This window comes from Hyperolius riggenbachi, chromosome 3, assembly GCF_040937935.1.
Source record: "Hyperolius riggenbachi isolate aHypRig1 chromosome 3, aHypRig1.pri, whole genome shotgun sequence".
Lineage (NCBI taxonomy): Eukaryota > Metazoa > Chordata > Amphibia > Anura > Hyperoliidae > Hyperolius > Hyperolius riggenbachi.
In genome coordinates this window covers 447,611,712-447,624,641 of record NC_090648.1, presented here as the reverse complement: position 1 = coordinate 447,624,641, position 12,930 = coordinate 447,611,712, and the positions used below count along the sequence as shown (strand labels likewise).

Here is a 12,930-nt window from a genome sequence, read left to right as displayed (position 1 = left end):
ATCACTCAAAACAAGTTAAAACAAAAGTTGAATTGTTGTTTGTGGCCCACATACAATCAATCTCCCATCACAAATCGTTTAATTGACCACTGAATCCATCAACGTACGTGGCCATGTTTAGGGTTTAGCATGTATATAACATCATATATATGTATTTTCTGGATAAGTCAGTGTGTTACAGCAGGGTAATCTGATCAGCTGATAGATGTGCTGCACTCGGGTGTCTGCTGCACTACGAGCAGCGTCTTAGGAGGATCAGAGCTTCATCTCACCCGGAGCATCCTCTGGCGCAGAGATGGTTAACACTCTCCTTGCTCTCCTGGGCTGCTGGCTTCAGCATATGCCAGGATAGCTGCCACAGAGAGGGACTGGCAGTATTGCAGACAGTTGCCTCTCTCTCACACACACAGCTCGGTCCATGGATGCAGTGCTGCTCAAAAGCTCCTGTTCGCTTCCCACTCCCCCCTCCTCCACTCCCACATCAGCCTCCTTGTCAGCATCAGCACCAGTAGAGAGACAAGTAGCTGCTGCCTGCAACGAGCATCACCCAACACCGGGGGAAGTGTGATTCTCAAGCCTTAAATACTGGGACAAGCGATCACAGCCGCAGGGGTCACACAGCTGGGGTGGGGAGGAGGTAACCAAGGCTTTGCCTAAAAGTTGGGGAGGGGGGACTTGTCCCCCTGTCCCCTCCATTGTGTTTGCTTCCTGATGTCTGTGGCAAGAAGCGAGCACTGCTCCTTTTTGATGTTCTGCTGAGCTATGCGCATGCGCAGCACTTCAGAATTACTGCACTGGTCACAATAAGTTGGATGCCTTCTGCTCTTCACTGAAAAAACCCTAAATCATATCAAAAAGCTTAAAGGGATGTTGAGATTCAAGAAAAAGGGTTGCGTGGGGATCTGGTCATTCCAAGTTATAATTGCAATGGTCTGTGCACAGAGGTAAGTGACTGCAGATTTCAGGGTACCTTATCCTTCACCTTAAATAGACCAACATATATCTATAGGCTATGGGATAGGGGGGATAACTAACAGTAATCTCTCTGTACTGTTTTTGTATTTATTGTCTTTTAGTGCCAATGATCCCAGCAATATGTCACTGGTTAAAGAGACGGTTGATAGACTATTGAAGGGCTATGACATCCGTCTGAGGCCAGATTTTGGAGGTAAATTGATGCATGGATTGGACTGGCTGTAGTTATAGCCTTACATTTAGCTGCTCCGCCTGTGTATGTGTGTGTGTGCGTGTGTGCCTGTCTTATTGCTGATTATTATTTTTTTTTAGCTAGAACTGATCCAAACTTGAACAGATCTCCAGCCACTGACTGGACCCCCCCCCCCCCCCCCCCCTCCAACCTCTGTCTCCATTAAATGTATGCCACGCTGCATACAGATCAGAATCTGTATTTATTATTTAAAACGATCAGTTCCAACTAATTAAAATTCACTGTGTTGTTTTTTCTTTTTATGTTTGAGAGTCCTATGTACTCTTCCCAGCACGCATGCATTATCTATTGGCTGAGGATGGACTGAAATTGCAGCATGTATATTATATAGCACTTACTTTGCAAGAGTTGAAAGCAGACAGATCAATGTATTTTAGCAGTCTTCCATAGGTTATAGATTTTAAGTAGGTTAGCTTAAAGAAAAAGGTAGCTGACTTGCTTGCTATATTTATATATCATCCTATATTAAAATGGTGGCTTGTGTTTGTCTTATGTTGCAGTATGCATGCTATATGAGTGCTTTCTGCGTGCAATTAGAAGGCTTGGACTGTCTGTCGAGAGATGTTAAAGTTCATTCTCTAGCATGCCCCCGTGTGCCATTTGACACGCTGCGAAATTCCTTGATCAGAAGCAATAGATTAGACAGGCAGGTAAGAGTTAAGTTCTTAGATATCTCAACGTGGACCTTCCTGTTGGCTTGCAGGTCCCCCTGTGGCGGTTGGAATGAACATAGATATTGCTAGCATAGACATGGTATCAGAAGTCAATATGGTAAGTTTGTTTCAGTTTTTTTCATAATAAATAATAAAAGCTGATGATTTGGTTACTGTTGTGAGTTTCCTTAAAACTACATCTGCCTCATTCACTGTACAATGTATATCACCCTCATAGGTGACTGCATGGGACTTGGGGGCAGGGGACAACATACTATCCCATCAGGGTGACCTAGAAGTCAAGTTCCCACGTTGAATGTGTAGGTTACAGCAATGATAGCAAGTGTATACAAAATGCTATCAATAGATTTCCTCTAGAGTCCTTCTCAAACTTGTGCAAACAACCCCCCACCCCCCTAAAAATAATCTGCAGATATCACTGGTGATCTGATCACCATCATAACTTATCTGCTGCTGTTTTTTGTCACCTGTTTGCACACTCACTGTATGACATAATTGCCTCTGATAGATCATTAACTAGCACGATTTTTTATAGTCTTATCTACAGGTATGGCAACGTGTTTTATGCAAAGCAATACAAAATGTCAATTTACAAGACGTTTTTTTTTTAAAACATATCATATCTATAGCTAATGGCCAGGATCTCATCATCCCCATGACCTATTGGCAGCCTCGTGTAGTACAGTCAGTCACTTTCAACGTATAGCAAAGCTTTCTTGATCACTTAGTTGAAATTCAAGAAGCAGCGTTGGATTTGTTTGCTCCATGCAATAGCATCCCCTGCTGACATATATGTTGCACTGCAGATCACAGACAAATTAGCTTTCATTCACAGTACATGTTTAATAGTACGCTTTCTTGGTGCAGATAAGGGGTAGCCAACCTTGGGGAAGTTTACAATGAGTCTTGCTCAGTAGTTAGTATACTATGTAAAGCCATAACTCTACAAGCTCATTGAGAAGGCAGGATACACACATACAGTATGTGTTTCTAGGATATATATAACACACTAGCATACACCATTTATTTGCACAAACACACTGGTCAGTCTCAACAATGCATAACTGCAAATCATTTGTGATTGAAGTCAGTTATTTGAAATGGCCACTTATACAGATTACCTACTATGAACAAAGAGCAGAGATTTACTATATTGTCAAAGGCATCAAATATCCAGTTGTGGAGAATAGATACATTCATTGTATGTGTTTTAACAGCCTTTTACAACATGACTTGTTAACTTTTTTGGGTGGTGTTGGTATTGGTTGGGGGGGGAGGCACCCTTCAAGAGCTGAATTGTGGTAGATTATTTCTTATGCTGCTTATCTAATGTGTTAAATGCATTCTGGAGTATTTTTGAGCTCAGTGCCACATGTGTTTTGTCTATGCAAGGGTTAAATGAGCATCTTACGTTGGCTGATGTTGTCTTAAATGTGTATTTCATAGATGAGTTCCTTTTATCGCTAGAATGTGAAGAGCTTGATTAGATACACTTTTATCAGGCCAATTTAGCAGAGCAATGGGCAGTTTGCAGTGTAGATTTTGAGCAACTTATCTGAGCCTTTTAATTCACTGCTAGAACTACAGTAACTGACTTCCACGTTGCTATGGGTTACTGCAGCCTGCAAACTAATGCTTTCACAAAGATTTTGGATTTTTACTTTTTTTTAATTTACTATGTTGCTGTTCTGTTCACTAATGTTAACCACATTACATATGGTTTGAATGTCATTATTTTGTGAATTACAGTAAGCCAGGGTCTTATTGATCTGCTATAGCAGAATCACTTGGATCAGCTGTCTGGATGTGGATGTGAGAAAAAAAAAATGCACAGAATTTGATTTTTTAAGTTCATTTCCGTTTGGAGAAGAGGACATTGAATTTTTCAATCCCAGTTAACATGTCGATGACCAGTGCTGCATTGAGTTTTGAGGGATCTACAGCCTGTTAACTATCTTTGATTGCATCCCTTGAGATTTCATACGCCATGTGATGATCTGATGTCATTGATTACTCTTTTTTTTTTTCATGGAGATCCCATTACAATGCTAAATATACTTCTTCTTCCCAAGATATCATGTAGATCTGGTAAACATCAGGGAGAATCATGAGAATTGGCAAGCAGGTGGCTCTGTGGTTGATATATAACAAGCATGTTAATTCATTGTTATGAACATCATCAATTTCATTCTGAAACACAATTATCTGTACTACATGTGCACCAAAAGGCAACAGTGTTTTTTGTTTATATATATATATATATATATATATATATATATATATACATATATATATATATATACACATATATATATATATATATATATATATATAATACTATCTACTGTACTGCAAATTGTTTTTTAAGTGGAACTCTAGAGAGCCACACTCTGCACCTGTAGGTGCGTGCAGGGGTATAACTACCAGGGAGCAGCTACCTAGGCCTAGTGCTGTAAGGAAGCCCCAAATACTACTTCACTCCCTCCCATAAAGGGATCCATCATTCAGATCAGGTGTTTTTGTGGCTACACTTGGTATAAGTGTGAAGAAGATCATGCTGGCCATACTTGTTTTATGACCCTTGGAAGCAGGGCTGGGCCAAGGTAGAGGCGAGAGAGGCCCCAGCCTCAGGGCGCAGTGTAGGAGGGCGCACAACTCACTCAGCTATCATTCCCCTATTATGTTTGAGGCAGAGAGAAATAAGAAAAGGGGATACATGGAAGTGACTGCAAGCCAGATAACTAGAGATTAAGGTGTTAGGGGCCCTGGGGCCCCCCTTAGGTTCACATCTGTGGTTTTTGCAGAGCCGGCCATACAGATCCAGCCATCTGGATCCTGGAGAACAGTCCGTTTTTACAGCCATTGTGCTGTAAAACGTCCATTTCCATAGGTTCCTATTGTGCTGCCAAACCTTCCGTTTCCGTTCTGCTGAGCGAAATGGTCCAGAAAATTGGGCCCTGCTGCATTTTTTTGTCCATTCAGCGGAACGGACAATGGAACTGATCGGCTGGTTCCGTTGGCAAAAGCTAATGTGGACCAAGCCTAACTCTAATGGAAATCAGTGTGTGACGGCGGGTGGGAGGAATGGAGGAGCGCACTTTGGTGTCTCAGTCTTGGGTGCTGGAGGACCTTGTCCCAGCTCTGCTTGCAAGATGGGCCCTAGGCTATGAGTTTCATCAGGGGCAGGCGAGCAAAAGGGTGGGAACATTGGGGGGCCCCATCAAAGTCTTGCTGGGGGACACCATGATTTGTGGTTATGCCAATGAGGGTATGTAATCTTTTTTAAGGGAAGGATTTAAAGTTAAATGTTTACAAATGGGGCCACGTCCTGTACCACAATGGCAGACATGTTTACACCACCATCCCACGGTCTGGGAGCCACCACATTACTACTGCTTATACAAAAGAGGTCATTACAAAGCATACACTTAATAAAGCCCCCAGGAAATTTGGGCATGAGTCTCGCCAATAGTAAGTTGACATTAGTATATTGGTAATATTACTGCTATTCTAAATAGTACAATATTGGTGATATTACTGCTATCCTACTGGTGCCTATTCTGGATAGTACAATATTGGTAATTGTACTCATATTCTACTAGTGGCTGTTCTGGATGGTATATCTGTAATTTTTCCCTTTATTCTACTACCACCTTATCTCATCCTATTTTCACACTTACCTCCCACCAATCTATGCCATATACTAACCTACTCTCTACCTGTGCTTAACACTAACCTCCCTCCATCTACTGTATGCCTAACCTCCCTCCATCTATGCCTAACACTAACCTATCCTCTACCTATGCCTAACACTAACCTCCCACCACCTATCCCTAACACTAACCTACCCTCTACCTATGCCTAACACTAACTTCCCACCATCTATACCTAACACTAACCTAGCATCTACCTATCCCTAACACTAACCTCCCATGATCTATGCCTAACACTAAAATACCTTCTACCTACTGTATGTCTAACACTAACCTCCCAGTATCTATGCCTAACCCTAATCTACCCTCTACCTATGCCTAACATTAACCACCCACCATCTATACCTAACTCTAACCTACCCTCTACCTATGCTTAGCACTAACCTCCCACCATCTATGCCTAACAATAACCTCCTTAAATCCTTTAAAGAGAAGCTGAGGTGGGTTTTACAAATCCTAATTACATACAGAGGCTGGGTCTGCATATAATGCCCAGCCTCTGTTGCTATATTATCTCCTCCCAGGTCCCCGCTGCACTCTGTTGTGCCCCCCAAAGTAAACCGCCGTGCTAGTGACACACAGTGTGTCGCCAGCAGGCTGTTTACATGTATACTGTCACTCTCCACCGCTCCCCGCATTCTCTATGTCTCCGCTTCCCGCCCGCTTCCCTTCCCTCCAATCAGCGGGGAGGGAAGAGATTTGGGCGGGGGGGGGGGGGCGGCGACATAGAGGAAGCGGGGGAGCGGTGAGAATGGCAGTATACATGTAAACAGCCTGCTGGCAACACACTGTGTGTCGCTAGCATGGCGGTTTACTTTGGGGGGCACAGCAGAGTGCAGGGGGGCCCTGGGGGGAGATAATATAGCAACAGAGGCTGGGCATTATATGCAGATCCAGCCTCTGTATGTAATTAGGATTTGTAAAACCCACCTCAGCTTCTCTTTAAAGGATTTAAGGAGGTTATTGTTAGGCATAGATGGTGGGAGGTTAGTGCTAAGCATAGGTAGAGGGTAGGTTAGAGTTAGGTATAGATACAGGGAGGTTAGTGTTAGACATACAGCGAGGTATCGGTTGAAAAGGGCGCCCGAGCTGCCTGCACGAAAAGGGCGCCGCCATAGACATCAATGTTATTTCTGGAAATATGGGCTACAAGGTGTAGAAAAGGGCGCCCGAGTTTTGATATAGGCTACAAGCGGGCTCCCCTTTGTAGCCCATATTTTTTTGGCTACAAGGTTTTCGGCTACAAGCGGGCTCCCCTTTGTAGCCCGTATTTTTTCGGCTACAAGGTTTTTGGCTACAGTAAAGTGCCCCTTTGTAGCCCATATTATTGCCTTTTTTTGTAGCCTAAGTTTGTATATGGGCTACAAGAGCTGGAAGCCGAATTATTTCATTCCCCCACTATCCATGGCGGCCTGGAGGGGGAATAGTAATTAACACATCCCGGAGTTTTTTTTCTAGCCAAAGTTTTTATATGGGCTACAAGCGCTGGAAGCCGAATTATTTCATTCCCCCACTATCCATGGCGGCCTGGAGGGGGAATAGTAATTAACACATCCCGGAGTTTTTTTGTAGCCGAAGTTTTTATATGGGCTACACCAGGCGCCTTTTTTTGTAGCCGAAGTTTTTATATGGGCTACACCAAGGGTCTTTTTTGTAGCCGAAGTTTATATGGGCTACACCAGGCGCCTTTTTTGTAGCCAAAGTTGGTATATATGGGCTCCACCAGGCGCCCTTTTTTACCGGCGCCCTTTTCATGTAGACCCATCAGTGACTTTGTTCTCAATGGGTGCTCATTCAGAATTTGTTTACCACTGAGGGCCCATCCAATTGTTTTGTGAAGGCACTCATTAGCTTTAATAACATTATGGTCATAGAGAGTGGTGAGGCTGGTCTTCTGTGACATGTGAAATCCTAGTGGTTCAAGCTAGGTCATGGATGCTTACCTAAGTAGACCGAGGCCTCTGGATGCTCCAGATGCCTCCTGAGATACCCACAAGCCCATCATTGCTGTGTAGGGTCCCTCTAAACATATCTGATAAGAGTGTGTGGGATATGCTCTTGTGGTGGTGCCTCTTACTCTAATAGCAATCAGTGTGTTATGGCTGGAGTGGGTGAGAGGGATGAAGGGGCGCACTTTGGTGTATCAGCGTTGGGTGCTGGAGAACCTTGTCCTGGCTCTGCCAGGCAGTTGCTTAGGTTGCTTTGTGAGTGATCCTCCTCTGCTAGACTTTTACACAGAGGGAAGCATGGCTGCGTTCAGGAAGAGAGGCCCAGCCAGTGGTGGTGGGGTCGAGAATAATAAATAAAAACAGTAGCACCTGAGTATTACTACTGGGACATATTGGCTACTGGTTTTATATGTACCTGCTCTTCTGGATGTTTTTTTTTTTAATGTAACATATTCAGAGCCGGGACAAGATCCTCCAGCACCCAAGACTGAGACACCATAGTGCGCCCCTCCATCCCTCCCTCCCCAGCTGTCACACACTGATTGCTAACTAAGCAGGGCCCCCAACACCCCAATCTCTAAATATCTGGCTTGCAGTCACTGCAATGTATCCCCTTTTCTTATTTCTCTCTGCTTCAAACACAATAGGGGAATGATAGTTAAGTGGGTTGTGTGCACCCTCCTAAGCTGGTCCCGGTGGCTAGAGCCTCTTTCGCCTCTGCCTCGGCCCGGCCCTGAACATATTAAAATGTATGTTTTATATTACAGAAAATTATACAACTGAAACTGTCAGTTAATTTTACCTTCTTATGTAGAAATGTATGTCATTTGTGAGGAGGTGCCAATACTAATATCATACTGATACTACCATGGGCTCGATTCACAAAGGCGTGCATAGTTAGCACGCCTAACAGCCTTGGAAGTGCAAACTAGGGTGCTAAGTAGTTTGCACGTCTAAAGCTGTTACAGATCGCGCGCAAAGTTTAACGTCGCAACAGTGAGCGCTAAACGTCACACGGTTCACGTGCTAAGTGTACTTACGATGTTTCGTGCACTGCGCAGCACTTAAACTTTGCGCGTGCAAACTTTTGCGTGCGTATTACCGTTTGAAGCGGCCGTTTTCGCGTCCTAAGTGCCTTTTCACTGGTGTGCTCACACTTAGCACCCTTTAGTGAATCAAGGCCCATATGTGGTATATTTGCAAATGTGGCATAATGAAGTACTTATAGTGCTTATTGTTGTAGAGAGGCATAATAAAACATTAGTTAAAGAGACTCTGGAACAAAATGTTGAGCCTTATTTCTTCTATCCTATATAGCTGTTCTAATGTGCTCTGTCTTACTGCAGCCTTTCTTATTTGCACAGTGGTTGTATTATCTCTGTTATATGATCTAATCTTCTCTCCTCTGTCGGCTCTGTCAGCCTGATGCAGTCAGGCTGGAATGTGCTGTGCTGCTTGTGATTGGATAGAAGCTATACACACCCTCTCCAGGCCCCCTGCACACTCTGTATGACTCACACACTGAGCTACTCTCAGGGTATCACTTGCTATGTCTTTTGTTTGTAAACACTGCCTAAAACTGGCAATTACAAGCCAGGATTGCAGCAGGGAGTGGCAGAAACAGCACAGAGGGGCCCAGGAGAACATAATGAGTAGAATGGTATGCTTTTTATTGTAAGAATTTTACAGTACAGATTCTCTTTAAGGAAGAAGACATTATGACTGTGCTTGTTATACAGGGGTAAATAATAGCTGTACTTGTTAGAAGGGACATGGTGGCTGCACATATTGCATGGGAAACATAATAGCATTTTGTTTTAGGGGACCATACTGGGAGCATTTGTTATGGGACAGATTATGCCAGTATGGCCTTTATTTAATTCACTTTTCTTCAGTTTTCTCCTAGGAGATCATTTTTCATCTGTTTAAAGGGCCACTATTGTGAAAACAAGTTAAATGCATACATATATGATGTACATTTGTCCTGGGGTAAAATGCGCTATAAATTACTTTTCTCTCATGTTGTTGCCACTCACAGCAGCTATTAAAAATCTTACAGATCTGACAGGTTTTAGACTAGTCCATCTTCTTATAGGGTACTCTCAGTATTTATCTTTATTCTTTACAAAAGCTTTCCTAGAACAAGGATCTACAGTATATACAGATGTCGGCCAGCCTCCTTACTTTTGACACACTACTTTGGCAGTTGGACTGAGCAACTGCTGTTCAGTAAGTTTTGAAAATAAAGAAAATCCAGAGAATCCCCCATGAGGAGTTGGACTAGTCTAAACTCTGTCAGGTTTGTCATATTTCTACTACCTACTGTAAGTGACAGCAACATAGAAAAAAATCATAATTTACAGTGCATTTTTACTGGTCCAAATGTACATCTTATTTGAATGCATTTAAATGTTACAGGTTTTTTTTTGTGATAGTGGTAACTTTTCAATACTCTGCAATTGAAAATAGCACCAAAAAAATAGGTGAAAAAGTACTGTCAAAATGATTCTGAGTATTCTCTTGCTTGCTGGTGGTTTAAAGGGCATTTTATTGATAAGGTATGAAAATTTCGCCTAGTAGAAAACTTAAGAAAAAAAAGTGAATTGCATAATGACCTTTTTGATAATGGACAGACGCCTTCTTTAACCTCCTGAGCGTTATGCTTATCAGGAGGTTTTGCTAGTCTCAGAGACCCCAGGATAAATCTATTAGATTTAATGGCTGCACAAGATGTTAGCTAGCACTAGGCAAGCCAGTATAGGTGCCCACCACCCCCTGATTGCCCCGATCCAGCCGCTATATACATACCAAGCCTCTATCCAGCGATCACTGAATCCTCCCCACACAGCTCCGGCCTTCTCTATGGGGAGATTCATAGCAGAACCTCTTGAGCAGCATAAAGTTAAAGTGAACCTCCGGACTAAAAAACTACTCAGCAGAACTGAAAAGGCTTGGTGTTTCTTTAACAGTTTCACAGCATCAGAACTTTGTTTTTCTTACCAAAGCATCATTTTTAGCTGCATTTTTAGCTAAGCTCTACCCATCAAAGATAAAAAGCCCGTTTTTTTTTCCCCTGATGCTGTGCAGAGCATGATGGGATTTCATATGTTGTTATTCACATTGCCTAGCAACTGGGAGAGGTGCTCAGGACACAGGACAGTTGGAACTGTGTCTCATGCTCCCTGTCACCTCCTTTCAACCAAAAAGATAGCTGCCATCATGAAATCAAACATTTGCCTGTTCTTTTACAACAGGGTGGGTAAGAGATTATATTACCTATCTATTTTAATTAACATAACGAATGCAACTTAATGACAGTATGTTTGTTTAGGCTGGAGTTCCTCTTTAAAGTGTACCCGAGATGAAACTCTGGAACAAAATGAGATACTTACCTAAAGAGAGGGAAGCCTCAGGATCCTATTGAGGCCTCCCCCAGTGCTCTGTTTTCCCTTGTAGCTAAGAGTGGCTCCCCGGAATGTTATTGACAAGGCATTGTCGCTAATCATATCAGGGCTGCACAGCTCCTTTGCCTGCAGCGTGGCTGCAGAGTAGCCTTGCAAGCCCGTCCGCACATGGGCAGTAAGACAGAGCCATGGGCTCCCTGCTACTGTGCATGTGTAGGGGGCTCGTGAGGCTACTGCGTGGCCACAATGCAGGAAGAGGAGCTTAGCAACTTGCTACATTGGACCACTGAGGGAAGCCTCAATAGGATCCTGAAGCTTCCCTCTTTTCAGGTTAATGTCTTATTTTGAATCCAAGCTTCGGCTCTGGATTGCTTTAAATCACTTCATAGTTCATGTTCCATTTATATTTCCAACCTTATACATAGATACAACCATATCTTCTTTCTCTACTTCTCCAAAGATCTACTAATAAGTACTCATAACACAGATAATCAATGAGATGCTAAGTTTCAAATTTAATGAAAAATGTATAGTAAATTTCTTGCAGGTCAGAATTGGGCCAGTCAGGTACAGTTGCTGCTTGGATTGCCCCAGTTCTGAGCTATATACAAACTGAAATGTGCTTCTACTCATAGAGTACACATCACATTAATCATGTCTGCTTATAACCTTTTCCCATGCAAGACTCCAAGGCTTTTCTAGGGATGCCCCTACTCTCTGGAAACTCCTCACTTATACTATTAGGCTTGCCCTTTAAAGGGAACCAGAGCTGAAAAAAATAAAGATTTTATACATACCTGGGGCTTCCTCCAGCCCCATACGCGCTGATCGATCCCACGCTGCCATCCTCCTCTGCCTGCAGCTACGAGAACCGGCTCCGCGCTGTTCCGTCAGTCGGAGCCAGTCTAAGCGTAGCAGAGGTGTGCTCTTTGAGTATCTCTGCAGCAGTGTATGGAGAGATACGTAGAGGGCGCACTTCTCCTGCGTAGCTGGCTCCGATGACGTCAGCGACGAGAGCCCCTTCTCGTAGTTGCGGGCAGCGGTGGACGGCGGCTTGGGATCGATCAGCGCGTATGGGGCTGGAGGAAGCCCCAGGTATGTATAACAGCTTTTTCGTTTTCTCAGCTAGGGTACATCTCTGGTACCCTTTAACACACTAAAGCGGTCTCTGAAAACCTATTTCATTCCAGTAGTCTTCCAAACTTCACCCTAATTTCCCCGTTGTATTCAGTGTTCATTTACTTCTTGCATTGTAAACTTAGTTGATCAAGGCCCTCTCTTCCTCCTTTGGTCTGGCCTCTGATTCAGTTAATATGTATCCTGATTTCTCTGACGGGACTGAGATGTTTTCTCATCTTTACCAGTCACGCATTAGCGCTCTGCAATCCACATCAGGATGCTACCATATGTTTCTTCCACCTCCAGAGATCCCACATAGGCTCTTTAAGGGCCTAAGAGTGCAACTCAGTACACAAAAAGACATAAAGGGATTCTCTCAGTGGAAAGTTCAGAAGACACTTTATTTGAGTAAAATTTCCAGGAATACAGCAAATAACACTCACATTCAGAGGGTCCTACTCCAGTAGAGACCCTCTTGGCAAATACACTTCCCACTCAATGTGGTACTAAGCAGATATACTTGCAGCCACTTATGCAGCATTGCCCGCTCTCGTCCCGACTAGTTTCGGCCTTCCACCATCATCAGGGAATATAAGAGCGGGCGGGCAAGTCTGGAAGTGAACGAAACATATGGTAGCATCTTGATGTGGATCGCATAGCGCTACTGCGTGAATGGTACATATTGCATGTGGTGAGAAGGATACGGCCTTTGCAGTAGCTGCACTGTGATAATTAAGGAACCAAAGAGCTACCACTCTGGGGCGCCTCTTGTGAAAAGACTGCTGTTTTCTCATCTTACCTATAAAATTCATATTTAGTATCTAACAAGTGAAAAACTACTAA

General features: G+C 43.3%; 1 protein-coding gene across 3 annotated transcripts in view; it reads left to right on the top strand.

Annotated features, from left to right (window-relative positions):
- The first annotated feature begins 759 nt into the window (after positions 1 to 759).
- The window catches only part of LOC137564227 (gamma-aminobutyric acid receptor subunit beta-2), a 522,582-nt gene continuing 510,411 nt past the window's right edge, over positions 760 to 12,930 (top strand). Inside the window, exons 1-3 of one of the 3 annotated variants that reach the window (XM_068277818.1) lie at positions 760 to 944; positions 1,077 to 1,168; positions 1,932 to 1,999. In XM_068277818.1, the coding sequence (XP_068133919.1) occupies positions 868 to 944; positions 1,077 to 1,168; positions 1,932 to 1,999 (237 nt within the window). In that variant the 5' untranslated portion in view covers positions 760 to 867. Of the gene's footprint in view, positions 945 to 1,076; positions 1,169 to 1,931; positions 2,000 to 10,751; positions 10,824 to 12,930 lie in introns of those variants that run through there. The other 2 variants (XM_068277820.1, XM_068277819.1) reach the window with 2 other exon arrangements.